Source organism: Limanda limanda, chromosome 10 (assembly GCF_963576545.1).
Source record: "Limanda limanda chromosome 10, fLimLim1.1, whole genome shotgun sequence".
NCBI classification, from domain to species: domain Eukaryota; kingdom Metazoa; phylum Chordata; class Actinopteri; order Pleuronectiformes; family Pleuronectidae; genus Limanda; species Limanda limanda.
Window position 1 is genome coordinate 19,583,560 of NC_083645.1, and position 26,468 is coordinate 19,610,027.

Consider the following 26,468-nt stretch of genomic DNA (forward strand, 5'->3'; position numbering starts at 1 on the left):
GGAAATATGTATTATTGAAGAGAATTAACTTGCCTTGTATATATGAATAAATAAAAGTTTGCTTGACTTAACTCTGATTTGTTTGTCTGGCAACTTCGCTCAGTGGGTAATTCACAAATTTGAAATTTGACCAGCAAGGAAACTAAACAATCAACTAAACCACAACTAGTCTACTTTTAAAAATGTTAACATGGCAAAAATAATCCCTTTATATATTATCTATTGATTTAAACAAAGTAACCATACTGATTACCCACTGGGCTCTATAAATTGTAGCCCTAACTAAATGCAGTCACTGGTATATGTTTCTTAGAGTCCATTAGGGCGAAGTGTTAGTCCCCAGCTCTGGTGACTGGGGCAGGAAGGATGGGCGGCGTGAAGGGGAAAGGTGGCGTGAGCGCTGCAGTGCATCAGGCCTCCAGGGAGCCATATTCAGCCCTGTGATGAATGGAGGAGCCCAGCAGCCTCGACAGTCACACTATGAACACCGAGTCCTTTTAGTTTTATTACTTTAAGGTCTTTGCTGGTTTTAAAACACAGAGTATATATATATATATATGTATGTGTAATTGAGCAACTGACAGTCACAGGTATAATGGTGAGAGCTGCACGAGTTTAATATCATTGCTGTATATATATATTTATATATATACATATATTGTGCCTTAGAATACTCAAACAAAATGTGAACACCTTCAAGTATCCACACTTTATTTAAGGCCTTCTTCTATGAAGACGTAAATCACAGGTCTGAATAATAACATGAACGATGGCGGAGTTTCACTTATCTGCTTCCCCATGATATCGTTCACACTGATTCACTGAAACGACTTTCTGACACATTTAAATAAAACCAAAGCTTTGTTATTGTTTATTCTTCACAACTGAACTTTTTCTTCTAAAGCAAGTGAAAATGTTCCAGTCATCCAGGTTGCCTTTTTAAATTTAATTTAGTTTTTTGTGTGTGTTTCCACTGGCTTTAATTTAAATTATAGGGCTTTGTTTACTACTTTGTTTAAAATCTCGGTAGTGGGCTCACATTTCAATCATATTTTGCGGTTTGCACCAGCTCGAGAGCTTCTGTAAATAGACGCTGAATAACACATTTAGATATAATTGATGGTCAGAAGCTAAAATGTCTTCATTTCAAGAGATTCCTGAGTTGGACTGACAGGGAAGCTGCAGAGAGTCTGGGAGTCACTCAGAGTTTGATGTGTCTAGAGCTATTTTCCCACATGTGCCGAATTCCTGACATTTTCCTGAAGTTTCTCTGGAGAGGCTGTGTGTGAGAATATCTAAGTAACTCGCTCCTCACGTTTTCTTTTGACATCTCCTGATGGAAATGGCTTAGAGGCAGAAGTCAGATAATTGTTTGTTTAATGGCAAACTAGTAAAGATATTAATTCAATAAACATTTTTTGTACAGCGCCAAATCATAATATATATATTATCTCGAGGCACTTTTCATCGAAGGTATCAGACTGTAAGGTTTTGTTGTTTTTGTCTAAAGAGTTTTTATATGTGGTTTATGGTCCAGGAATTACATCTGTGAGGTATGGTGATTATTACTATTATTATTATTAGTATTAATAGTATTTGGAATTTTATTTTTCTTGGGTAAAATCTAGCACAAGTGTCAAGTGTCTCCTAAGTGAGTTAGAGAACCAAAAATGCCTTTGTAATAATGTTTGTCTCCCAGGTATAAAAGGCAAACACTTTCAGAGTTTCCGCTCGGAACAGCTGGCCACGATCAACTCAGCTTTGTTGCCAGTGATGCAGAGGAAGCTCTATTTCTCTCCGTGTCCCTCGTCTCTCGTGTTGGCTCCTTGTCCTGCAGCAGACTTATTTTCAGAGCTCAAGTCTCTTCACATGGGCAGTCAAACGAGAACAACTAATGTCTCCCAAGTACTCTGGTTGCACTCGTGGTTGGCGATGTCAGGATTTTTTTGTCATTAGAGTTTCTCATTTTAAATGGAACATCTCTGTTAGACAGTTAGGAAATTGCCACTGCAGAGGTGTAACCTTTCACAAATGGCAACAAACACTGTTCCTGCCGGATTAATTAATCTTTCCCTTGAATAATGACAATTAAAGACACACACACGCACTCTGTGAGTTTCACAAGAAACATTTCAGGTAATGAAAACAAACCTGGCAGCCGCGTTAAGCTCAGAGACGAGCAGGTGCAGGTTCCTATGGAGATAGTGCTTGAAAACTAGGATCCACAAGGGAAATAATTATAGCAGGTATAGATTCTCTACCCAGTGGTGCAGATGGTTTTCATACATGCAGACACATGTTGTCATTCACGCAGACACTGTACAGTTTGCATATTTGTACAGGTATTTTCACTTGCAAGGTGATATTATTTATAAGACGTGAGAGAAAGGGAGGGAGAGGGGAGAGGGAGAGGGAGAGGGAGAGGGGGATCTGATTGTGTGGTGTCTTGAGGCCGTGGGGATTATGCTTGTGGACACTGATTACCGAGCCTGTCAACTCCCAAGGCCTGGAGAATTTGGATAAATGAAGTAAGAATGGTCTCCGGTTGCCAGACACATGCAGGTTTGCTGTTCTGTGATGCCAGCTGAATGCAGACAGTTGTTTCTGGACAGGCCCCAGCTTGGAAAATTCAATTTAGGAAATACCGGTCAGTCACTAATGCATCATCAACTTAGTCGGTACAGGGTAAATTGAGCTCACTGGCAGCGCATGACATTAATCTCAGTGAAGACGACCTGACAGGAAGCAGAACACAGAAGGTGCAACATGTTGCAAATGTGGGAAATACAGCATGTGGCTGTAAATGAGTCATTTTAGGACCAGACTGCATTATCCTTTGTTTCAGTTTCTTCAACAGTGAGGACATTTAAATGCGTGGACTAGAAAAAACAACACAACATTGCACAGATATTTTTATGTGGTGAATCCAAAGCTTTTCACATCTCTACTCTAATTTTCTTGAGCTTGCAAAGTCTACTAATAATAAGAAACTGAAAAACACTAAACAGCCAAACATTGAACTACCAGTTACCGAGAAAGTTGTATTATCAAAATAGTAGCCTCAGACAGCGATGACTAACTTGGTTAGCGATGAACTGACAACACACATTATGTATATATGATGGATGGCCTGACAATATCAAAATTCAGCTGCACAATCTACCCTCTCCCAGGATGTTTAAAAAAAGACAAGAGAGGAGTGATGGAGCAGTGACTGTTGGAGCTTTGGCCTCATGACTACGATGTGTGTGACCTGGAGGGTCAGGTGGACACAGGGGGGGTGGGGCTGTTGCTCGGTGTAGCGTTGAACAAAGCGCTAACCAGCCATGAGAAGATACTGTTGGATTTTCCGTTCTTTCTGCCAGACAGAGTCTGTTGTGGGTTTGACAGTAACTAGAAGCACATTTATGGTCCTTTGAGAGAGTCACTGTGCAGCTCTGCTATGAGACGATCTCTGGTGTGTGTATTTGTGTGTGTGTGTGTATGTGTGTAGCTGTGTCCCTTCTGTTTATTAACGTTAATGTTCATCAGCCCTGAACATCCTGTTATGCTCTGAATACAGCTCCTTTGTCGTGGCCCAGCGTTTTGTGTTTACATCCGCTAAAGAAGAATAAATCTCGTTCATGTCTGACTGTGTTTTTTGGGCTCTTATCTGGCTTAATGATGCTAACACCACCAGTGCGAGAGACACAAGCCGGGGCTGCGATTATCCAGTCTTCTGCTTTTTATGCTTAGCGTAGCAGCTGCTATCAGACGGCAGACGTCAACGGTTGAAATAGACCTCGGAGTCTTGTCATTTACATCAATGTTAGTGAGGAGCCGGGGGATTTGCAGCTTTTTCTCTTGAGCAAGCGTTCCTTCAATGTGGACCAGGATGTTCCTCTAAACTTCAAGTCTGAGTGAACAGAAACAAAAGAGAAAACTTCTACACAATATGCCAACAAATCTCTTATGTGATCATGTTTACAGTACATAGGGGAAGAGGGATGAAACAACACCTCTGTGTCGAAGCAGCAATATCTAGGATGACACCTTGTGCAGATGACACTCGGTTGATCGGGGGACGGTTTCAAGGTATCAAGGGTCAGTTGACACAATTTATTTGACGTCATTTGGAGCCCGAGTTTGTGCAGTAGAGATCGTGTTGTGGAGCTGTGGTTTTCAGTTGATATATATATATACTCCACCAACTGTTTCAGTCTCTGTCAATCATTACGTTTAACTCCGTTTTAACAGCTAAATTGACAGAAACTATCTTTTTGTGTTTTCTTTTTTGACTCTGCAGCTTGGCTCACGTCCCATCTGTTAACATGGAGGACGCATTGTTAATGACCTCTACTGCAGCCAGCAACCAGTGATCAAGATGCTTTGGCTGTCATGTCGTCCATCTGTATTTACAGTCTATGTGATAGTAAAGGAGATGTTCAACTTTGAACTGCTGGTGATAAAACCGTTTCTCTTTCCTACTTACATTTTGTGTAAACATACATAACAGCTCTGAGTTGTTTACTTCCTACTTAAGATAAGAACAAGGGTTTCTTTAATGTTAAACTCTGCCAATTTACTGTATATATTTAGTCCATAGAATATGCGGAACACTCAGATCAACGACCACAGAACTTTCTTGGAAGCAAATTCCAGGATTTTTTTTCCTTCCAAATATAAAGCCAAAGAATTTAGTATCAACTTTAGTCTGGAAGCTGTACCCAGTCAGTGTGTAATGAGAGGACGCAAATGCCTGCCCTAAATATAAACATTTGTGAGGCACTGAGACATTTCTGCATTGTAATTAGCACTAGGCCTTTTGGTGGTTCTGTTATATGAGGAGGTAAATAGCTGGATACGAGCAATTAAGTAACAGCGCAAAAGTTACACCTCTTTTTTTATCCCCAGGAAATTCTATGAATACCAGCAACACACATACACACAAAGATGGATGTTTGAACTCAAATCTACTGATATAAAAGTTAAGTTCTTTAGATCTCACTGAAATTGATGGTGTTGCTGCACACTTGAGCTTTAACGAATGCATCTTTGCCGTATCTTAATGTTTTTTGGAAACCATACAAAATTCACAGTCTGAGTATGTGGTGTATGTTGCATTAAATGGAAAGATAAAATTAGGTTGGCGTGAGGTTAGAGTGCTTTTGGGAATTCACCCAAGCAATTACTTTCAGCATCAATTTGATGTTAAAATGTTTTGCAGCTGCCAATGCCAAAGGCCAGTTAAAGAAAATGCTAAGGTCATTAGCCTTTCAAAGACTAAGCTCGTACATGTCAAGTAGCAAAATCCTAATGGAGCCATCTTCCCAAACCACATTAACGCTGTTAAAACAAAAAGCCACTGGCGATGTACGCCCCTCCTGAGCCAATGCTGTTGTTTGATGTGTATTTTTTCTTATTCTAGCAGATAACTGGAGAAGTGTGATGTCACTCAGACATTTCCAGAGAAACACACGTAAAGACCTTAAAACGTCAGCGTTTAAGGTCAGATTTTGTACAAAGTCTCACGGGAGCAAAGAGCAAAAAGCTTCTTTCTTTTCTCACCATTGAGCACCGGTCTTCAATAATCACAAAAATCCCCTGTAGACAAACGAACGGAATAAAAAAATCCCCCGCTGACAGAAAGACAATAATGTGATGGTGCCACAGGTTAAAGGAAAGTACATTTACCAAAAAGTGGATTTTGACATTTCATCACAGCAGCAATCCTGAAGTAAGAACACTTTTATCAGTTCATAGCTGCTTTCAGAAATGCACGGAACTCCAGATAATCCCTGATATTCTCGTAGTTAGGAATCTAGAAAATGTCCGGATGAGCACACACTCACGAACATATGAACCAGAACAAACAAAAAGAAAACAAATATCTCAGGATTAAAAAGCGATACACGCAGAAGACAACGACGAAGATGTCAAGTCCATGTAAACAGAAACACCAGAACCTCCCAAGAGGAATGAATGCTTTAAATCCTGCTTCTACCTGCTGCTCCACCCCCAACCTGAATACCCCGGAGACTTCTGGGTTGTTATGAATGCGCCTGAGCAGAGAATCTCCTGCTGGGATGTTCATGTGTAAAAGGAAAACTCCGGAGAAGGTCCGGACAGAATTGTGCCGTTAACCCGAAAAACACAGGGCCTCTCATATAACTGTCGAAAATCTGGAATAAGCGAAAATGTCAAACAATTTTTTTTACCCTTCTTCACCCACACTACATTTCCATTGAAAATAGTTACTTGGTTGCACTCTGTTGAAGGCAGCCAAAGCTCAACTTTATATATATATATATACATTTTCTGGTGAGCTTTGTATAGCCCCAGAAAAAGTGCCGGAATGGGGGAAGTTATGCTTTTTAAACAACAAAAACCAGTTACCAAATACAAAGGTTTGTCCAGGTGCAGCTTTTTGTCTGGAATAATGGAGTGTGGCGATATTTGGGGGCTTGTGGGATATATGGAGCAAATCTGGGCAGTAACTCAAGTGGAATTTTGGCAGAACTCGCAGACTATCATACTTCTCCTGTTTTATTTTTATTGCCTGAATCAGTTCACCGCGGAGCCTCTGAATCTTGGACGTCGCCTGCCTCTCCCTACTCTCGGCCTACTCGTACCTGAAAGGGGGGTAATGACCCACTTTCTCTCCTCGTCCCCTGGCGACTTTGCCGCTTACCACGTTTGACCACCTTGCCGTGGTCGACCACAGACTGCAGCTGCCGTTAATTCACGGGAGCACCGTGCACCCCCGTTTTCCAGCTCTGAAGCATATATGACTAATCACACCAGTCATTTTAAACAACTTGAGCTCTTTCTGGCAATAAATCACCTTGGTACGTGCTACTGTGCCCGTAATAGAGCTGCGTTCTGGAGGGAGGAGGGCGAGGGGAACTGGGGGAGCTGCTCAGTGCTGCTGGTCAACACACTATTGTGAAACAGACTCACGGCCCGGGACATATTGTTGGTCGATGTGTTGTTTATTTCTATGATCTCAGGAAATATCAAAGTGAAGACAACAAAGAGTTGAATTTCTTTGTACCACAGCTCAGGGAATACAATATTTCCCTGGATGTTTTGCTTAAAAAGTACATATTTTCTTTCTTTTTGCTACAAAATCCTCAAAACATACACGCACACACACACACACACACACGTACACTGCGTGCTCTATAAATATGCCACAGAGGTTTGTCAAGATACAAAGTTCTTCAAAGGAATGTGACACAGACCTTATCCTGGCAGAAAATGAAATGTCGCTAACTTACATTTAACCAGCGTTTGATCTGCTTTCAACATATGTTTTTGTACATTTTAGCGAAAGCCTAGATAAACCTGAAAGAGGAAATACTGGCTTATTTTTCCTCACCTCAATAACATGGAGAAAAAAACGAGCTTCCAAAATGTCCAAGAGGTACTTTTTCATCTTCACCTGCCAACTGGAGGAGAGAACAGAGGGACTTCACACGGCCTTTAAAGATGCTGTTAAACCTCTTTTTTCGAGACACGGCAAACGAGTTTGCACCAAATTCCACAAGCCGATGTGGGATCAAAATGGCCTCAGCAGCAGCAACAACCAGTAAAAAGTAGTAAAAAAAATGAAATGAAGTTAAACAACACAGAGGCCTTGGCTGAGACTGTGTTGTGTTGTTTTTCTTCCCTGCCTGTCATTGTTCCGTGCTGCATCTTCCCTTTATGCCTTCTGCTGCCAAGTAACCACTGTGCCGAGCGGAGGAACAATCTGCTCCTTGTCAGCAGCGCTGAATGAATCCTGTTGCTTATTGTTGAGGTGAACACATTATTTGAATACGACCAGTCTCCTGTAATAAAGGGGCCGTTGTGGTTTATGAAATATTCATCAAAGGTATCCCCTGGAGATTCAGACGCATTCAGATGCATATCTCAGAATCTGAAGCAGACTCCGGCAGACAAAAGACTGCAAGCAGTGTCTGCCAGCGTCTGAACTACAAGGCACAAAGGAAGTGACCTCTACCGTGCATACGTCTCCTTGTCGCTCTGCTGCTTTTCAGCCATTCCACCTCCTAATAAATCAACAAGAGCACACTCAGGGATCCAGCAGCTAAGTGGCATTTAAGAAACAGCTTGTGAGAGCTGTGAGGCTGCAATTTGGATCATTTAGATGCAAGGCAATAATTTGGCCAGATGAACAACATTAACAACAACTGCAAAGTTTTTAAGCCACTAAAAGGAAAAAAGTCTCAGTAACATTTTGTTTTAAGTAAGTGAGGGCTGGATTTCTTTATGCTTCAGAAAGGTAGAAAAGGTTTTCCATTTGCTCACATTCACTCATAATTGGGGATGTGACACATTGAGATTCACGGGAAACACACCATGTAATGACAACAGATAGTTGCCTTGCTATTAATCAGTTGTACGTGTGTTGCATTTACCTCCGTGCCAACGTATGCATATAAAATAGTGCGTGGAAAGCAGTAAAAGCCAGTGTACCTGACGCCTGCTGCGTAAATGCCAAGACACCGTTTCTGCTACAAATGCCAATAACAGAAGCTTCGGCAGACATACGTGTCTCAGGCTCTGTGATCAAAGTTGGAATTGCTGTAACGGGAGTGCGACCACCTCTCTTCTTTTATGATCAGAGCACGGCTGATATTCACGGAGCAGCGGCGAATACCCCCCCCTCCTCCACCCCCCCCCCCTCATCACGACTTCATCTGTGCCTTTCGAACACATAGAACACATAGCCATGCCTGTAACAAGGTGGACTGTTAGAACAATTCCTTACAAAGCTGCTGGGAGACATACAGCCTCATAATTGTTCAAACATTGTTTACTCCATGCTCCTGCCTTGAAGACACAATAAAAGAGGGGTTGACAGTCCTATGCAGAGACACTGGGCTATCACACTGGGACTATGGGTACTGATGAGAAGCTCTCGGTCTGTTGCCATGGCCCCTGTGTGGGTTGCATGTCAGCGCCAGTCTGCCCTTCTTTTTAATAACACTGAAAAATACTTTGAAGACCCATTGGAGGAACACAGTGCATTTTGCTCCCGGCGGTGCAGGTCTGCGATTTGAACAGCTTAACATTGTCTCATGCCATTAAAAAATAACAGGGACGTCATAATTTGACTCGGCTTTCCGGCGCAGTTCATTATCAAACCTACGTGTCCCATCGTGGTCGGACATCGATGAACGACATGCAAATTGAGCAGCCAATGAATGAACAAATGATGGTCGTCAGTATTATTACAACTGGGTCGAGACCAGATAATTAAGAGAGGGGGCACCTGATGTTTTCATCCTGTAAATGAGGAAAAGGAGCAGGATTTCTCTCATGTGGTTTCTCTCAAGACATTTGCTTCTGTTTAATCATTTCACTACAGTATACAATACGATATGGATATACATAAAATGTTTATATTCTTACATTTCTTAAGATTGTGAATTAATACCTACTCATATATTTACTCATCTTTTTAAACTATACTACTATTTAGTATACTGCTGTAAAATTATCTGATTTATACAGATACAACACATCCATTTGTATGCTCTTTTTCATATTGTGTACCTGCTTAAGTACTTAGAACAGTCTATATATACTATATAAATATGCATATTTATGTGTACATTTATTTCAATATCTCCTATACATAATGCACAAAAATAGTGGCCATCCTGGTGCAATCCTTGTGTGCCACTGTACTTTATTTATTTATTCATTTAAAGACAATTGTATATGAGCCTAATTAAGTATTTATCTGCAATGATAAGTGTTAGTAACTTATTAATTACAGAGAGATTGTATTTTTTGGAGGGAGTGGATGTAATGTAGCATCCACCCTTTGATGAAATATGATCTACACCTTCTTATTCATTTATATATTCCAAATCTATGAACATGATAAACCCAGACCCCTCCCGTACAACCCTGTTTATCGGCAGGTTATATGCTGCTCCTCCGAAATGCATGTCCATGATGGCACAGATGTCTGGAGGGAAACTATCAGCGATGAAGAGGAGCAGAATAGAAAAACTCTGCCTTTGGAAATGGTGGTTTTAAGTGTTGGCTTCGAGCCGTGCAAACATTTGAACATTCTGGTTTGAAAGCAGACGTTTCAAAGATCCTTAGAATACCTATGAAGATGTAAACCCTGCACTGACTGAATCACTGACTGTATGATGGGAACAAAAGGTAACTTTTTTCTTCGTCTATCACTGGGAATCACTGAGTACACTTTTGCATAACCTATAGAGATCTGAAGCCTCAAATAGACAAACCTGAAAACTGTCCCTCAGACATATACAGGCAGGTTACAAATCATCCATAACTAACAGTTCCTTTATGAAACCACATTTAAATTCACTAGATCCAGATTTAGATTAGCACCAAATTGTACACACTCATGAATATCAGATCAATGAATTATTCTCTGAGAATCGTTTGAGAATCATATTTTTGTGTGTAATCTTGCCAACAAACAAACAGGGGTGAAAGTAGTTGTTGCAGGTTTGAAAGCACCTGAAATCCCAATTAGCACAATCCCCCTGCATCATTGTGCTATATATAGACTTTCCTAATTTGTAACCTTGCTACAATTACATATACCATCGAGTATGTGCTTATGTGTTGAGGTGACTACAAATCTGTCTCTCAGCAGGAGCGACTTTTGAAATTAATATGTGGCGTATGTCAGCATTGTTGGTAATTAAACCCTGCCACATTTCACCTAAGCTGTTATTGGTTGCTGCCAGCCATCTAATGAGCCCCACATTACCTCGGTGAGAGACAAAGACCCAGAGGACACTGCGTATTTTAAAGAGTCCAAATCCATTTCAACTCTCCAGACTTTGATGCCTCGTGAAGGTCGGTGGGTCAGTCCTGCTGCCACCGTGGAATCCAGGGAGAAGATCTCGACGAGCTCTATCACCATCGTTTGACAGAGTGAGGCACATTTTCAGGGCAAATGAGACACAGTAGACAAGCAGCAGCTGGCATCCATCATACTTTTGGTGATGAGTGCAGGATAACGACACATCCAGTATGAAAGAAAGAAAACCAAAGACACTTCAGAGCTTCCAGCGTTCGAAATGTAACATGTTTTCCATTTCAAGTGTCTCTTTGGGCGACTGGACCATCAGCATAGATTGAATATAAAGATGGACGACAGGATGGAGCCGCAAAAGCGTAGCCAAATCATTTTGATTGTGGCTGGCTGCAGTATACATCTTAAGCCCTAACCTCATCCTTGTTAGTGGATGGGATGTGGATCAGACTCCAAAATCATGTTAGATAAATTTTCCTCAAAGATGGTTTCTATAATTTTAAGCAGTTCAAATCACACTTATATTTGTGTTCACTTTAAGGTAAATTTTGTTGGTGAAACATCATGATTGAAAGCTGACACTGACTTGCGATTGGTCGAGAGCGTGTATTGGCAGAACCTTGATACCACGGCTCTGCAACATTATCACTACTGCGAAGATTCTGGCTCCGGTGCAAGATGGTGGCACCTTTACATACAGTCTATCGTATAAATGGTTGACCAATAGGCCTATGCTTATTTACATGTATTAGCACTATTGTTGTTAAGTAATTTTAACACAGTTTCTTTCTTCGCCCCCTTTTTCACAACCCGTATACAGTTTTTAGACACAAAACACTGAAGCTATACAGACCACGATCTTAATAGATAAATTAGATATATGATTATTTATTCTGTAGGTTTGATCTGTGTTTATTTGCCTGACAAAAGTTTTCTTTTCTCCACTTTACAAAAATCGCTATAAAAATCTCGTTTTTTCCTTGTGATTTCTATCTTTAAATTCCCACTGATATCGAGCCTCGATATTATTACTGACATCAGACTTCCTGCCTCTTTGTCGTTGTCAAATGCGTCATAATCATAGGCCTTTTTTTACCATAGACATTTTGAATAGGTATCAACGGTATGACTCACTTCCAGCATTCCTAACAATGCAGCACTTATATGCAGCTCATAATAGGGTGAGGTTGTTTTCTGTGGAAAAGGTCATTTGAACTTTGGATTTATTTGACATTTTACCTCCTGACAGTGGCACTATTTAATTATAGTTGTATTATTTGTAGGTTTCTGACCACTAGTGGTGCTATTGAGAAACGATTTGACGAGAGGGCCACTGGTTTGTTTGCATCTCGTCTTCTACTAGAACAGGCAGAATAAGGCATGAAAAATCCGTATATCAGTGTTTTATGAACTGCAGCTTTTGATGTAAAAGCCCCTTGTTAATGCCGTGTTTATCCTTTTTTGTGTCCCCTCCTTTAGTGACATGTCCTTGCCTTTTCCTTGTGTGCCGGTCACATATGAGAGTGAAATGACAGCAGCATTAAATCACAGTGGGACGACCCGCAAGCTGTAATATCCATCATGTCAGCGTGTCGTTTTTGATTCAGTCACTTATGGATTCATAAAATCTGCAGCAAGTATCTCATCATTGATGAGGTTCATTACGGCTCTAAAAACGAAGGCTTTCCCTGCTCGTTTCCTGTGGAGGCACTTTATGATTCACAAGATGAAAGATGCGTTTAAAAAAATAAAATGTGTTATGTTTGCTGTTTTTTTCAACAAACTGAGAAAAAACATAAACAAGTCTGGTAGATATGGATTCATATCAATTAATTAAATACATTCCGACTTTTAGCCCTGCTACAAGTTCTCATTTTCTCACATTTGAAGAAGGCAAATCAACTGAGGTTATTATACATGAAGTGTTAGACTGAGCAACAGACAGAGACCTGCAGGGATGATTTAAATGCCGCCTCTCTCCTCACATATTGAGCAAGGTGACTAATGGGGCAAACTAACAAAAAGTCAATGCAACCTTTCAGCTGCTGACAGATATATAGCAGAACACACTGACACAGGCATTTTTAGAATAGGGATTTATTCATCATCATTCATCAGAGAATATAGCAACATCATGGCAAACATTTCTGATGTGCAGGCTCAAATGTGTTGAGACAGATGAACTGAGCATTTCCAGTTTGCTGTTCACTTCCCTGCTCCAGCGTTGTGTCTGTGAATGTGCTACGAGCCTATAAGCGGCGCAGACTTACTGGGAGAGTGAGAGTGGATGTGAAAGCTCAATCACATTCTAAATTGTACAACAGAGCAGAGGAGTCTACTTGGCAGTCACACTGGTGAGACAGAGAGGAGAGAGAAACGGCGCCTGCAAAGCAAAAACACCAAAAAAAAGAAGGGAAAAAGCTAAGCATTTGTGTCTGTTTACCCACCGAACTGTACATATATATAACGTGAGCTGCCGGTGCATTGGCACAATGAAGCGCTGGCAATTAAGGTGCAGATCTTTGCTGCATCCATGTAATCTAGCTTCTAAAAAGAAAATCACAGACACACTCAAATGCTTTATGGAACAATAAATAACTTCCGGTGGGCTTTGCAGTGCTGTCACGCTCTCTGTAGCAGCCGCCCTCTCAGAAGAGGGCAGCGTGCCACAGCCGCCACCAAGCCTTCCCACCTCAGGCGCTCCTCTCCAAACAGCTCTCTTTTGTTGTTCCCGGTCTGCGTCCCCTCCCTCATCATGACTGCTCCCCGAGTGGAAGGAATAATGCATCTTTTAGGAGGCAGCCCATGGCGGCCTACTTTAACAGCCAGGGAGGAACAATGGCGGACACTGGGCGGCTAATGAGTGAATGAATGAGCCTGACGTGTAAAATCAGATAAGAGCACAGACTGAGGGGCAGACCTCCTATCTCGTTTAGATAAGCCCCATTGTTTCCCCCAGAATAATAATTCCCCGGCGCAAGATGAAAAGTGAGCTCCGTCTTGTTTTTAAAAAAAAAGCATCTGCGCGACAGGAAGATCAGATCATTTGACGAAATCTTGTTTCTCCCTCCCTAATTGCATGTTGACACCTGGACACTGAGGGAACTGTTGGGTACACACCGTCTACGAGCAATAAATAAACAAAGGGCCCGCGGCCTTGAAAAGCCATACACCTGTGACCAGTGGGAAAGCAGCAGGCGCAGCAGTGTTCATTAAAGAAGCCAGTCCTGACAGTGGGGCCCTTTAAGAGGCCATCAGGAGCGACAACTCAGCAGCTACCTTGGGACCGGAGACGGAAAGGCATCAAGGTGAGCAATGCAATTTCGGCTTGAATAATGGAGCACTTTCCTGAGGTCTGACATTCATGTATTTCTCCGGCAGTTTTGCCATACAGCCACAACAGCACCTGTGAGCGTCTCAAGGTTCCCCAGAAAAAGTGTTTACATGTCCACAATTATCCTGTGCCTGGCTGCTAGTCGGCAGATAATCTCGCTCAAAGTGGTTTGTGAATTCCAAATAGCACCAAATACATAAAATCTAACGATGTGAAAATTTGGATTTTGAATTGCTTTGCACGACAGACATCCCACACGGAGGACTGCAGACTTCTTCTTTTTTTAAATAAACCTGCTTGGCGAATCCAACCGGAAAAGTGAAAATAATTTGCCTTGAAGAAATTATTCTCACTTTTCCGTTGGATTCGCCAAGCAGATTCCACTTTCACGGAGTTGCTGATGTAAACTGGTAATAACAGAGGATTAATTTACAAGGAGGCAGAAACCCCCAGTGAGACTTGTGGCCCAGAACAATAATGATCCCATAGTAAACAGAAATTTGCCCTAAGCCAAAAGAGAATGCGGAGGCACCTAATCTACACACCGAAACACACAACGCACACTGATGCATACATAATCACATGCATAAAAGCACTACCATGCCCTCACACTAACACACACACACACACACACACACACACACACACACACACGCACGCACACACACACACACACACACACACACACACACACACACACACACACACACACACACACACACACACACACACACACACACACACACACACACACACACACACAGAGACGCACACACACAAGCGAGAGAAAATGATGGCAAAGTATTTTCCCCAGGCTTCTGTAACAACATATGTTTGCAGGTAATTAAAAGAAGATCCCGGGCGACTATCATGTCACGCTGAACTACAATGCACGGAGCAAATTTCCTTTCTGTGGTTATTTATACAGAGCCGGGTGCACAGGGTCGCGTTGCTTTGGTGATCTGTGTGAGATCAGAGGAGAGGTGTCGGTGGCTGACGTAGTGGCATCTCATTACAGAGCCACAGACAAAGCACTGGTAATCACAATAGAGATTTTTTGGTAATTCCATGGCAAAGGTTAATTCACTGAGCATAAAACTTGATTTTTGGAGCGAATTTTTAAACTAATGTTGTAATCACTGTTTTTGGTTAAATAAATTGAAGGCTGCATCAGGTCTTCCTTTGCCTTGTCATCGTCAAAGTTGTGGATTTTCAGATTTGTCGGTTTTTGCTTTATATATCGTTTTCTTGAAAAATCCCCCCGGAGAATATTAATTTGCATAAACCTGGAAGTAAAGCTCCACTCTGTTCATCAACACCTTCTCAGGAGCGTTCGACTACTTCCCTAACGTGCCCCACCAGCTTTTTCATTTGACTCAGACTTAATAACTGTGAAACTGCGAGAGAGATTTAAGTCTAACAGCCAGTTTGCACCTCTCACATTCTCCGGTGCTCAGAATCGGTCGAAGCAGCGGCAGGAAACAGGGAAAACTGATTTCAAACTGACAGGAGACCACGTCAGGAACTTTATCTACAATCTTGTTTTTCACTTTTAAATCTGTTCCCACATGCACTCAGTGATTACCACTTAAATATATACCATGGACCCCTTTGCAATCAAATGTTGTTTGGTGCATTTCCCCCCCCACGCTCTGAGTGAAGAAAAGCAGGGACATTTTTTCAACCACCCCCGACTTCCTCTCCCTTCCCACATCCACTCCGTCTGTGCATTCACACGGAGGGTCGCCACATTAAGTGCCATCCTAGACCGATATGCTGGGAGTGGAAGTGGGTTATCAGATCCTCCAACTGTGAGTCTATATTAATGCTGATTCATTGAATTCTGTATGTGCAATGCCTGTTATTTGGCACAGAAATGCTATTTCCATCCATTACCTGTACAATAATTTGCTAAAATAACTGCTCAAAAAGTGGTCGGCATTTGTTATTCTCATACAGACATTTACAGCTTAAAGTTGCATCGTATTAAGGGTGACGGGATCATTTAGTTTGATCCAGAAAACGGTAAATGTTGAGTTTAATGAACGTCGGAGTTTAAAACGGAGTGTTTCCAAAAAAGAAAGATAAATTCCACAAAGAAGCTGTAAATAACACTGTTACTCATGTAGCCTATTATTAGTCATGACGAGTTTTACTTTACTACCGTGGTAGTACTTCCACCCACCCTACACCTAAATGAATGGTGCTACATTGAGCTGTGAGTGTGACCACAAGAGGCTTTATGAATATTGACCACATGACGGCTCCTTAAAACATGAGACAATTAAAATGGATTGCCCCCTGGTGGCTGGCTGAAGAATAGGTCACCAACCACACATCCTCCATGTTAGTGACCGGGACATTGAAGGAAAAAGTCAAAGTACACGTTACATACAACTTCTGTCAAGGGCTGGGCAAGTTAACTCGTTTCAATGGAGTTAACTCAAGTTAACTCGAGTTAACTCAAGTGATGAGTTAACTCGATTAATTATTTTATCTCGCATTCACTCAGGTTTGATTATTTATTGTTTTATTGTGAAAGTCAGGCTTTTATTTTGTGAAAGTCTGTTGCTGACTGCTGCAGAACAGGAAAACAGAAAATAATTAGCGGATAAACAATCGAGTTAACTCATCACTTGAGTTAACTCGATTAAAACGAGTTAACTTGCCCAGCCCTACTTCTGTCATATCGTTTTTTTGTTGCTCCTCAGAGTGAGTCGTGATTGGTCAAGCACATCTATCACTGGAGCCGGATCCACACCACAATCACTACTGCACCAACTCTGGCTCCAAATGGCGTCTGAACCTGTTTCCTGGTTATTTTAGCCTCAGTTCTGTACAATAGGAGGAGGTGGAGTTGCCTCATCCATCTTTATTTACAGTCTATGGCGACTACAAACAGATTTGTGGCCTGTGATGGAGTTGGAGTGGCACAACATGATGTAAACAGTGACATATGATCATCTTGTACATTTTACACAGCGAGTTATTAAACTGTTTCCTGTATCCACGTCCATCAGATATGAATAATCTGGGGAGTTGACTGGAATTTTCTAGTGATGGAAGATTTTCTATCAATAAGTTGAATTTTGAGCAGCTTGTACTTGCTTCATTTCAGAAAGAAATATTGCGCTTTGATTCGATTAACAAAACTTCATCTCACCACCATATTTGTCAACTATACTGAGATTTAATTTCTGAAACCATCTGGAACAACTCTACACTGCCTGCGTTGGGAGATAATTAAAACCTGCTTAACAGAACTCAAATGATTTTACAAGTATTCTGTGTTTTGAAACAGTAATCATTTATTCTTCTTCTTTTTCGGCTGCTGCTATTTCATTCTTCCACACCAGACTCTACAATTCACAATTCAAAGCAACTTATGATTTAAGCAACTACACTTTCTTCAGAGTCAGATTAATAATACAAAATACGATCCTGGTGTATTATTGTGGGCTGAGATCAGACTTTATTGATCCTCAGAAGGAAATGCAGAAGCAACCAAGCAGTATGTCTTGTAAGTCATTTGAAATGAATTCTTCTTTTACTGAGCTGCAATGTTGTAAATTTGAATGCATTAATAATTCTACTTGATTCATATAATACCTGGTTACACAGTGTATAAGTGTCTCAGTTGTAGAAAGACTCTTTCCTTATGTTCGAGGACTCTGATGGAAGCACCATGCTTTAGTTAAATTTGAGAAGTTACCGGAATGTTCATATCTTTGAGCACAAATAAAAAAGAAAAAACCCACACAACTGTTTCCTAAAATAAATTATGCACACTCCCCTTGGCTTCAGTCGATGTGCTCAGCTGCCCAGAGTCAATACATGTAGATGCCAGACGCTGCTCAGGATTAGCTGGTGAGTCAAGACGTGTCCCTCTGCATTGTGCTTTACACACATTCACCGAAAAAAGCCAAACGAGACGACGGCTGCCACATTCACGCAGGATGTGAAATCCACATCTATCTGTCCACCGTGTCAGTCCTTCTGTTCACATCCAGTGAAATCCCTCCATAGTTCTGCTGAGGATACATACCTGAGTTTTACTGTCCTGCTGTGTCTGTGGGAGCCTTCTCCCCATCTGACTGACAGGTGATGCTTCTTTGAAGTGGCTCCGTCTCTCATTCACTGATGTGGAGGCCAGAGAATGAGCCTCCCCCTCAAGACCCCATTAAAGCAAAAGCCAGGGTCTGCAGGTTTGATATTCATCGCCCGGGCAACCTCTGCCATCAACACATTTTGTGCCACGTGAGAATGATCACAGCTTATTAAAGTGGAAATAATGACTGCTCTACCTCCGGCATGAAATATTTAACAAGGACAAAGGAGATGGCTCAAAGGTGATTCATATCTATGTTGAAAGGAGAGAACGTGGACGCTACCATCGACACAGGAAGTGCAGATGAACCTTGGTTAACCTGAGCTTAGAAGGGACTGCTGGCAGGAGTGGAAGAAGATTCTTTCCAAATTCATGTTTATCCCAATAACAAATAGACAAACAAAATTATGAACGCTACATATCCGTCCTCTTGGCATGTACAATTCAGACAAAGCAGAATTATGAATTCAGAGTTCAGAATGTATTTGCACAAATGTAACCATCACTTCATTCGAGTCCTTCCCTCTCCTTCGCAGCTGTGCACAGAACATATACACCATCCAGTTCTCTGAATGTGAAATTATTGATGTATTTTTCCTTCCAGCCTGGGTAAATTAGCTTTTTTGGCCTCTTGGGAAAATCATAGGGAAAGGAGCTGAGTGAAAATGCTCTCCATCAAATGTGATTGAATTGGATTTTACAAGATGAATTGCCAGGACAAGAGTTTATCCCAATTACACTGCCAAGAGGTTTCAGTCCTGCTGCAGCCACTCTGGTCAACAGCAATTAGGGTCAGCGTTTGAGTTATCAGGAGCCGTCATTGTGAGAAAATGTTTACCATGCGAGTAGAAAGAAGATGTAGTGCAAAAGCCGACATTTGCAACCGTAGAAAAAGCGGTTTGTGGTTTTGTCCAAGAATTCGTGAAATTACACATCTGACAGACAAAACATGAGCGGAGCGTAACACAGCTGTCTTTTCCTTGGCCCACATCTTTTAATCTTGCAGAATACAATGCAGGCTGCACAGACTGCCTCTGGCTCTTTGTGTGGCCATCCGTTTTCCTTACCTGTGTATTTTCTTTCTTTGATGTAACAGGTATTTTATCATTATGTGGATGCTCAGAGCGTCCTTCGTCTTTCTCTCGTCAACACTACATCTCCACGCACAGTGGCAATAAGTCTGTTGACTGGCAAACAAAGAACAAGGTGAAGTTTAGTCTTACCTTCCCCAGACTGGGACTCCACAGATACCGCAGGCTGAACACAGAGAGAGCCAGAACAAGGAAGACCAGAACCAGAGAGAGAGCCACTCGCTGGTAGATATGGTGCTTGGCCTTCTTCTCTTTCACTGCCTCAATCTGTAAAGAACAAAGGTTCAATATAAAAAACGATTCTCATACAAAACAAGATTATATTACCAAGACTAGCGCTGGAGGCTTCAACCAAGTGCTTTTTCACTTTGAATTGTAGAGATGCCAAGCGTTGGAGAAGTCGGATCGACTTCACGACTTGGACCTTTCGAGGAGCAAATGAAAGCAAATAGTTCAACTTTTCATCTGGCAACGGAGGCACCAGTCAATCAAATCGTGTTTCCTCAAAAACTCAAAGTCAGGCGCTAGCTAATCCAACCACATTCATGTGAAAGAGGCAGCAGAGACAACTGGCTGATTGTAGATATTATCTAGTGTCGATTTTATTTCCATTATTGGGTGAATTTGTGTAATGTGCGACATCTTAAGCTTTAGTCGGTTTATTTCCTGTCTTAACAAAATCTAGTGAACGGTGCTTTTACTGTGGGTTAGCAAGGACATTATGTGAATGAAATCACATGACTTAAAGGGGTGATGTCACAGAAAGAGGCGGGGAAAGTGTCAATCAGAAGCTCCCCCTTGGAATTGCATGACAAGGTCAATGAGATGGATTTTAAAGGATATAAATCTGTCACATATAAGACAATGTTCCTAGTTGTTATTAAATTATGTTTGTGATGTAATCAAGCAACAAGAAAATATATGGAAATATGTTTTTTGTTTTATTTTTCTACATTTTTTAGTCACTTTATCAAACATGATTGATAATCTGGGAATCTAAGTTCTCTACACAGGGAAATATACATTCAGGCACTTCCTGAAGTAAAAAAAGAGATAAACTAAAGAGATGTAGCATATGTTCTGCAGCTGTCAGACAGGAGTTACTGGTGAATACAGTCTGTCCCTGTCTGTTCGAACTGATAACTATCATATATCAGTTTGCTCTCTGTAGGACAAAGATGATCCAAAAAGCACAGAGGAGTCTGTCCTGTGGTCTGTCCTGTGGTCTGTCCTGCGGTCTGTCCTGCGGTCTGTCCTGTGGTCTGCAGCCACTGGGTTCACCAGACATGTGGAGAAGACATCAGGGAAACCGATGTTGAAGAGTCTCTCACCTCTGAGGACTGTTTGTTTCCAGAGTCGCTCCAATGAATGAATTGAATGAATAATCTGTTATTGTTACTTGTGCTTGACTGAATATTAATTTATTTAGTGAACCTTTAATATAATGTTTTAAATAAATGTTATAGTTTATTTATTTAGGCTCTTTATGAAATATAGGGCTTTTATATTTAATTATGAATCAATGACATTTCAAAATGAAATAAATTTCATGAATAATATACATATTCTTATTCAAATTCCTGTACTTTTTTCATAATGTTTTATAAAAATTGGTTTTGGGCTTGGCATTCATGAATCAAGGTGAATTTGGCTTTAAACAAAAAAGCATAATACAAGTGTCCCAGATGATCAAAGAACACTAAAAGCTGTGTCATGTTTCCTATGAGTATAATATCTATATTATTTCAGATGGTGTGGCTAGAAGGATTAGATTAGATTAGAAAAACATATAATGTGTTGATCAAGTCGCAGAGGTCCCAGAAGTCCCATATTACCCCAATTCACCCTATTTCTCTTTATTCATATTGATCACCAACGAGGCATATTTGGTTTGTCCAAACCCAGATACTGTGAATGTTTTCGTTATGTGATTGTTGTCATTAGCTTAGCACAAACACCAGGAGCCAAGGTCACAAACCCATCTACACAAAACCTATCTACCAGCACATATTAAACAGTGAACTATCGAGGTGCTGGTGGGAGGATTTTCAACCTTCACACATTTATTTTCAGGCCAAGTGAAGCTAAATTTCACCGTAGCTTCTCTTTAAGCGTACATATGTGAGTCGTATCAATCTTCTCATGTAACTTCGGTCAAGAAAGTGAAAAAGTATATTTCCCCACATATAAAAATGTTCCTTTAGGTATAAAGTTACAACCAGAAGGTAATAAAGTCACAGTTTGTGGTTTTAAAGGGGGGGTTATATGAGGTAAGTTGTAATTTTCTTACAGAATTAGACGACTAGGAAGTGGGAATACGTGAACTCTGATGGTGGTTGGCCGATTTTCTGTCTCTTCAATCTTCTAAGCTTCACCAGCTGTTTCTTGGCCGCAGCTTTATATTCATCCTCCAGATGTAACTGTGGTATTGATCTTGTCATGTAACTATAAGCTCAGACCTATGATAACCGTCTTTTAGTTTTTGGTCAATTGGAATAAAGAAGTTGTGAGCACAACCTTCACATATCAAATGGGTCACACATCCAGCTGTTATGGAGCAACAATATTATTCATTTGCAGTTTATATTCACTAAATGTACAATATTCACTCTCTTCTGGCTGTATAGTGTTTGGAGTATTCGGTATCTACAGACTCCTGAGGGAAATATCAGACTCTTTAGCTGCTAAATGCTTCTTTTATGTTCGCCAGCTCTCTCACTGTGTCTGTGCTGAAAAGGCAGTGTGGGTAGGTACTTGTGTTTTTTATGTATGTGCCTGCTGCTGCTCAAACCTGTGTGATGAAGTGATGAGAGTGAAAGTAAATTATAAAGTTTAGGACTGGGCAGCAAAACAGTGTGTTGAAACTAAAAAGCTCTGCAAACCTGAGGGGAGCTGCATATTTAGATGATGATTCTCCGTAGGCTCGTATCTATGAGAGCACATTGTCAGTTGATAAATTAGATAAATATGTGTAATAGCCACCTGGAGCACAGTTTGCAGAATGTAAAGGTATTCCTTTGATTTATCATTTCAAAATTTAATTTGTATTTCCCTCCTTTCTGTGTTCCTCTTTATCTGTATTAGATGCCATTTGATTCTGTCGCTGCAAAATGTATCGACCGGAGAGGCTGAATTATAACCCTCCTCACAGAGAGCTCAGGGAGGAACACGCTGCTGCAAGTGCTCCAGAAAGGTTACATTTATTAAACTTTTCCTCAAATTAAAACTCTGCCTGCTGTAGTCGGTCACAAATTAATAAAGACAGGCTTTTGTTCCACCGGGGCTTTGGCAGTGAAAAAAAAAAAATTAAGAAGGAAAGCTTCTCATTCAGACTGGAGCACTTTTCAAGGTCTCAGAGGACAACAGCAGAGCAGATATGAACCAACTTCACTTAGCAAGAAAACGGTCTTGCTTATCTTTGTGTCTCTAAAAACGATTAAGCTGCTGCTCCTCTCTATTGTGCCTGAGGTTGTTACAGTGGTTAAGCTGCGGCAGATTGAACAGCACTTTAATATGCAGACTCCTTTGTAGAATATGTAGGAATTATTTTTGAATAATAGTTGCATGATTTTTTCGTGACCTTTAGACTTAGTGTGCTGTTAAAATAATTACCCAAACTATAGTCCTGAAAATATATGTGATATCTTTCTTTCTCTTTTAGAAATGTAGTATGTAGGAGGCAGAAATATCATTTAGGAATAACGGCATATAAATAGACATTCTTTTTTTGAATATGGATTCAATTTCGGGTTGGTAAGTGCATTAGCAGCATGGTCTTGGGGATGAGGAGAGGAATCATTATTCAAGATACCCCCCTAAAAGTTTTAACGACACCTTGGGCATTAATGAAATCTAAATTCTCACCATCCCTCAGTTGATATATGAGAGACAGTATCCAGAGAAACCTGAGGCACATGAAAGTGTTTTACATTCCTGAGACATGATGAAAAACAGTTGGCCACAATCAAAGAGCCAGAAATTCCACACACTGTAAATTTTTCAGAGCGAAGGGAGAGAGAAGAAGAAGAGGGAAAAAAACCAAAACGGTGGCTGAAATCCTCTGCTTTCCGATAGCAGGTTGCATAAGCAGTGGAAACTTAACTAGAGGACAAACCTCCCCCTGCCTGCACTTTGAATATCTAATACTCCGAAGGGAGGAGGTGGGATTGAGAGACAGAAATCAGGCAGAGGATGGAGGCAGAGTGAGCAGAGTGTGCAAGCGCCCGCCAACTAGTGTTTAAAGGTTTAGGAGTTCAGAGTCAGCCTGGCATTTCCTCTTGAGCTTTGGGAGGAAGAGCGCCTGGAGCCCCCTGCTGTTATCATGCATGGAACCAACGCTTTCTCAAGAAAACGGCAGGAAAAAACAGAAGCAAAGCCAAAATAACCAACACGCAGAGGCTGCAGTTTATCACACTGGGTTGCACACTTGCAAGAATTTGTATAACTGCAAAAAAAGTCAAATAATAATAATTCTGAAAAAGGCACAAATAGATGATTTCTTGATTATATTCGTTCTACATGCATGACCCTCAACTCTATTTATCACAAATGTCTACTAGAAAACTTTCTTTACTTTGACTTTTCAATATATGTATAAAAACAAAGTATATTATATAATGTTTGAAATATACTATAGTGTTTTAAATGGACCCATTTTCTATTGTTCACAAGTTCTGAAATATGAGAGAAAGAAAAAGAAGAAGGATTTCAGAGCCAAAATCCGTCCTCCCCCTCTCCTCAACAATAAAAGCTCCAATAAAGACACTTCTTGGTGTATATTTGAAGGCTGCTTGTGTGCGGGGAGCAAGGATATAAAGATAAAAAGCAAATATAATGGTTCAGGTGAGACCGAATATAAGAGTGGAAATAAAGGAAGAAAAGCTGAGGTGAAAAGCCAACAGGAATTAGATGGGAAAATTACTATACTGAGAAAAACTGAGATCACTCAGCGAGGTATCAAAAAGCACTTCTGTTCTGATTTCACAAAAGTCACACTTCTGGCACATTTGATAGAAGTCTCAGATATCACACAATTTTTCCCACCTTTAACCCACTACTGCTGCCACCTACACTAAATGTATTAAGCTGTAGAATATGGATTTTTTTCCAATTCTATGTAGCATTCATTAAGACAGTAGTCTATTGAATTTATTTTAAATTGATATGCAATAAAGGCAAGTGCAATAAATCCAACAAAATAATAAAGTGGACTCACATCTTTCCACAGAATCTGTTGACTGCTGGATTGACTGCAGGTCTCCATGATGCAAGCCCACAGGAGGAATCTTTCCGATACTCTAAAGCTGGGGGAAAACGCTAGTGCTCTGCAAAGCAAGGTTTCATTCCTTTGCTGTAATTTGGGAGTGTGCTGAAGGGGAGGGAAGTTTCCGATGGAGTGGAATTACTGAAACATTTGTTATACCCATTAGAAGCAAGGCAGATGTCTCTCCTGCCGGTCTTCTCTCCTTTTCAAAGGTGGAAAAACCACAAACGGATTTGGACTGAAAGACAAAGACTCTGTTGAATAAATTACATACTTTGCTTGAATCTAAAACACAGTAGTGGCTCACAACTTTCAAAAAAGTCAAGTTTGGAGGATTCAAAGTTTGCATGTGAAATACAAAATATTCTGCAGGTACTCATCTTTTCAGTCCTGTTTTCTTGTTATTCAGGCATCAAAAATAGTTTAAAGTGGCACCTTCAACTTTTGTTCCTCCTTCAGTCAGTCGTCACACTTGGCAATGAATCAGAATAGTAACCAGGAGATGAGATGGTTGAATAGCAGCATAATGAAAGAAGCAGCCTCCTAAAATCAAGAGAACTTGAACTTGTGCACATAGACAGAAATAAATGAGACATGCGGGTGAAATAATAAAAGAGAAATTCACATTTGGACTTTAAGAGTCTCCCGGACCACTTCAGTCAGTCACGTGGGCGAGGATCAGGCAGGAGGCATTTCTAACACAAGGTTAACTTTATAAAAGGTCTATATAACTAAATATGAAAACTTAAGTATTGTTTTTCATCTAAAGAAAATAAAAGTTTGATTAAATACAGACAATAAAACACCTGGAGATGATAAATTAATTAATTCCCTGATTCCCCAAAGTCTGTAAAACAGAGGTGATCATTGAACATTCTATCTTTGAGAAAAATGTATTAAACATGTACGTTTTTTGTCTGATCCACTTCCCATATGCTTACATGGATGAGGCAGGAATTTTGACCTGTACCGAAGCCAGCCACCTGGGGCTTTAGACAATTTGGCTTTACTTTTGGGCAGCTGTGATGTCTTTATATACAGTCCCTAATCGGGACAAGCCACTGATATGGCTGTTTAGTTTGGAGGACTTTTAGGAAATAGGAATTCTGTTTTAAAACGATCATTCTGCACATTGACGCTCACACATCCACGTGACGTAAAAGAAGAAGTTATATGTAAAACAGATTTTGGAGTGAGGGGGACATTGATATTCCTAGAGAGGTCATATCCAGAAGCCAATCACAAACTGCTGTGTCTGCATCGAAAGCTGCCTCCATGGGGAACCGGGCCAACACAACATCAAGAGGATCATTAAAATCTTGAATGTCCAAACACTGCGATACATGTTTGTCTTTGTTTATGTTCGCGTGGCTCCAGCTGAGACTTCATCGTGGAAAGCCTCTCAGTTGTTTTTGTGAATGCAATTAGGATTGAACCAGTTTTAGGGGCCCACGAGGGAGGAGTTAAATAACACAGGCAGTAACTAAAGCTCCTCAAATATTGGCACCCAAAGAACTTTACACAGCTCTTGGCAACCGTAATAATGCCATCCAATGGTACCCAGTTATTTCTCTCATCTATGGTACACAGCGGCATTAATGTTTTTGGTGTGGTGAGAAACAGGCAGACCCCATGCAGTTCCTTCTCTTCCTTCACAGCTGGGGGAGTTAAACATGTTTTCATTTTGTTTTGTTTATTCAGGTTGAGCGTCTTTTATATTAACTAGAACTATGACTCTTTAAAAACAGTGGCTCCCAGAAGCTTGTCTGTCTGAGTCAAGGTTTCCAGAGTCTGCAGCTGATAACAGAAAAATATAGAGACCACTCTGCACTTTGTTCTATGTTTAGTTTGAACTGAAAGTAAGCAAAGTCAGA

At 40.7% G+C, this 26,468-nt stretch overlaps 1 protein-coding gene across 1 annotated transcript in view; it reads right to left on the bottom strand.

Moving 5' to 3' along the window:
- Positions 1 to 24,594, bottom strand: part of tnmd (tenomodulin) — a 45,572-nt gene extending 20,978 nt beyond the window's left edge. The window contains exons 1-2 of the mRNA XM_061080289.1: positions 24,547 to 24,594; positions 19,464 to 19,598 (exon numbers count right to left, since the gene is read on the bottom strand). Of these exons, the coding sequence (XP_060936272.1) occupies positions 19,464 to 19,598; positions 24,547 to 24,594 (183 nt within the window). The remainder of the gene's footprint in view (positions 1 to 19,463; positions 19,599 to 24,546) is intronic.
- Positions 24,595 to 26,468: the final 1,874 nt, after the last annotated feature.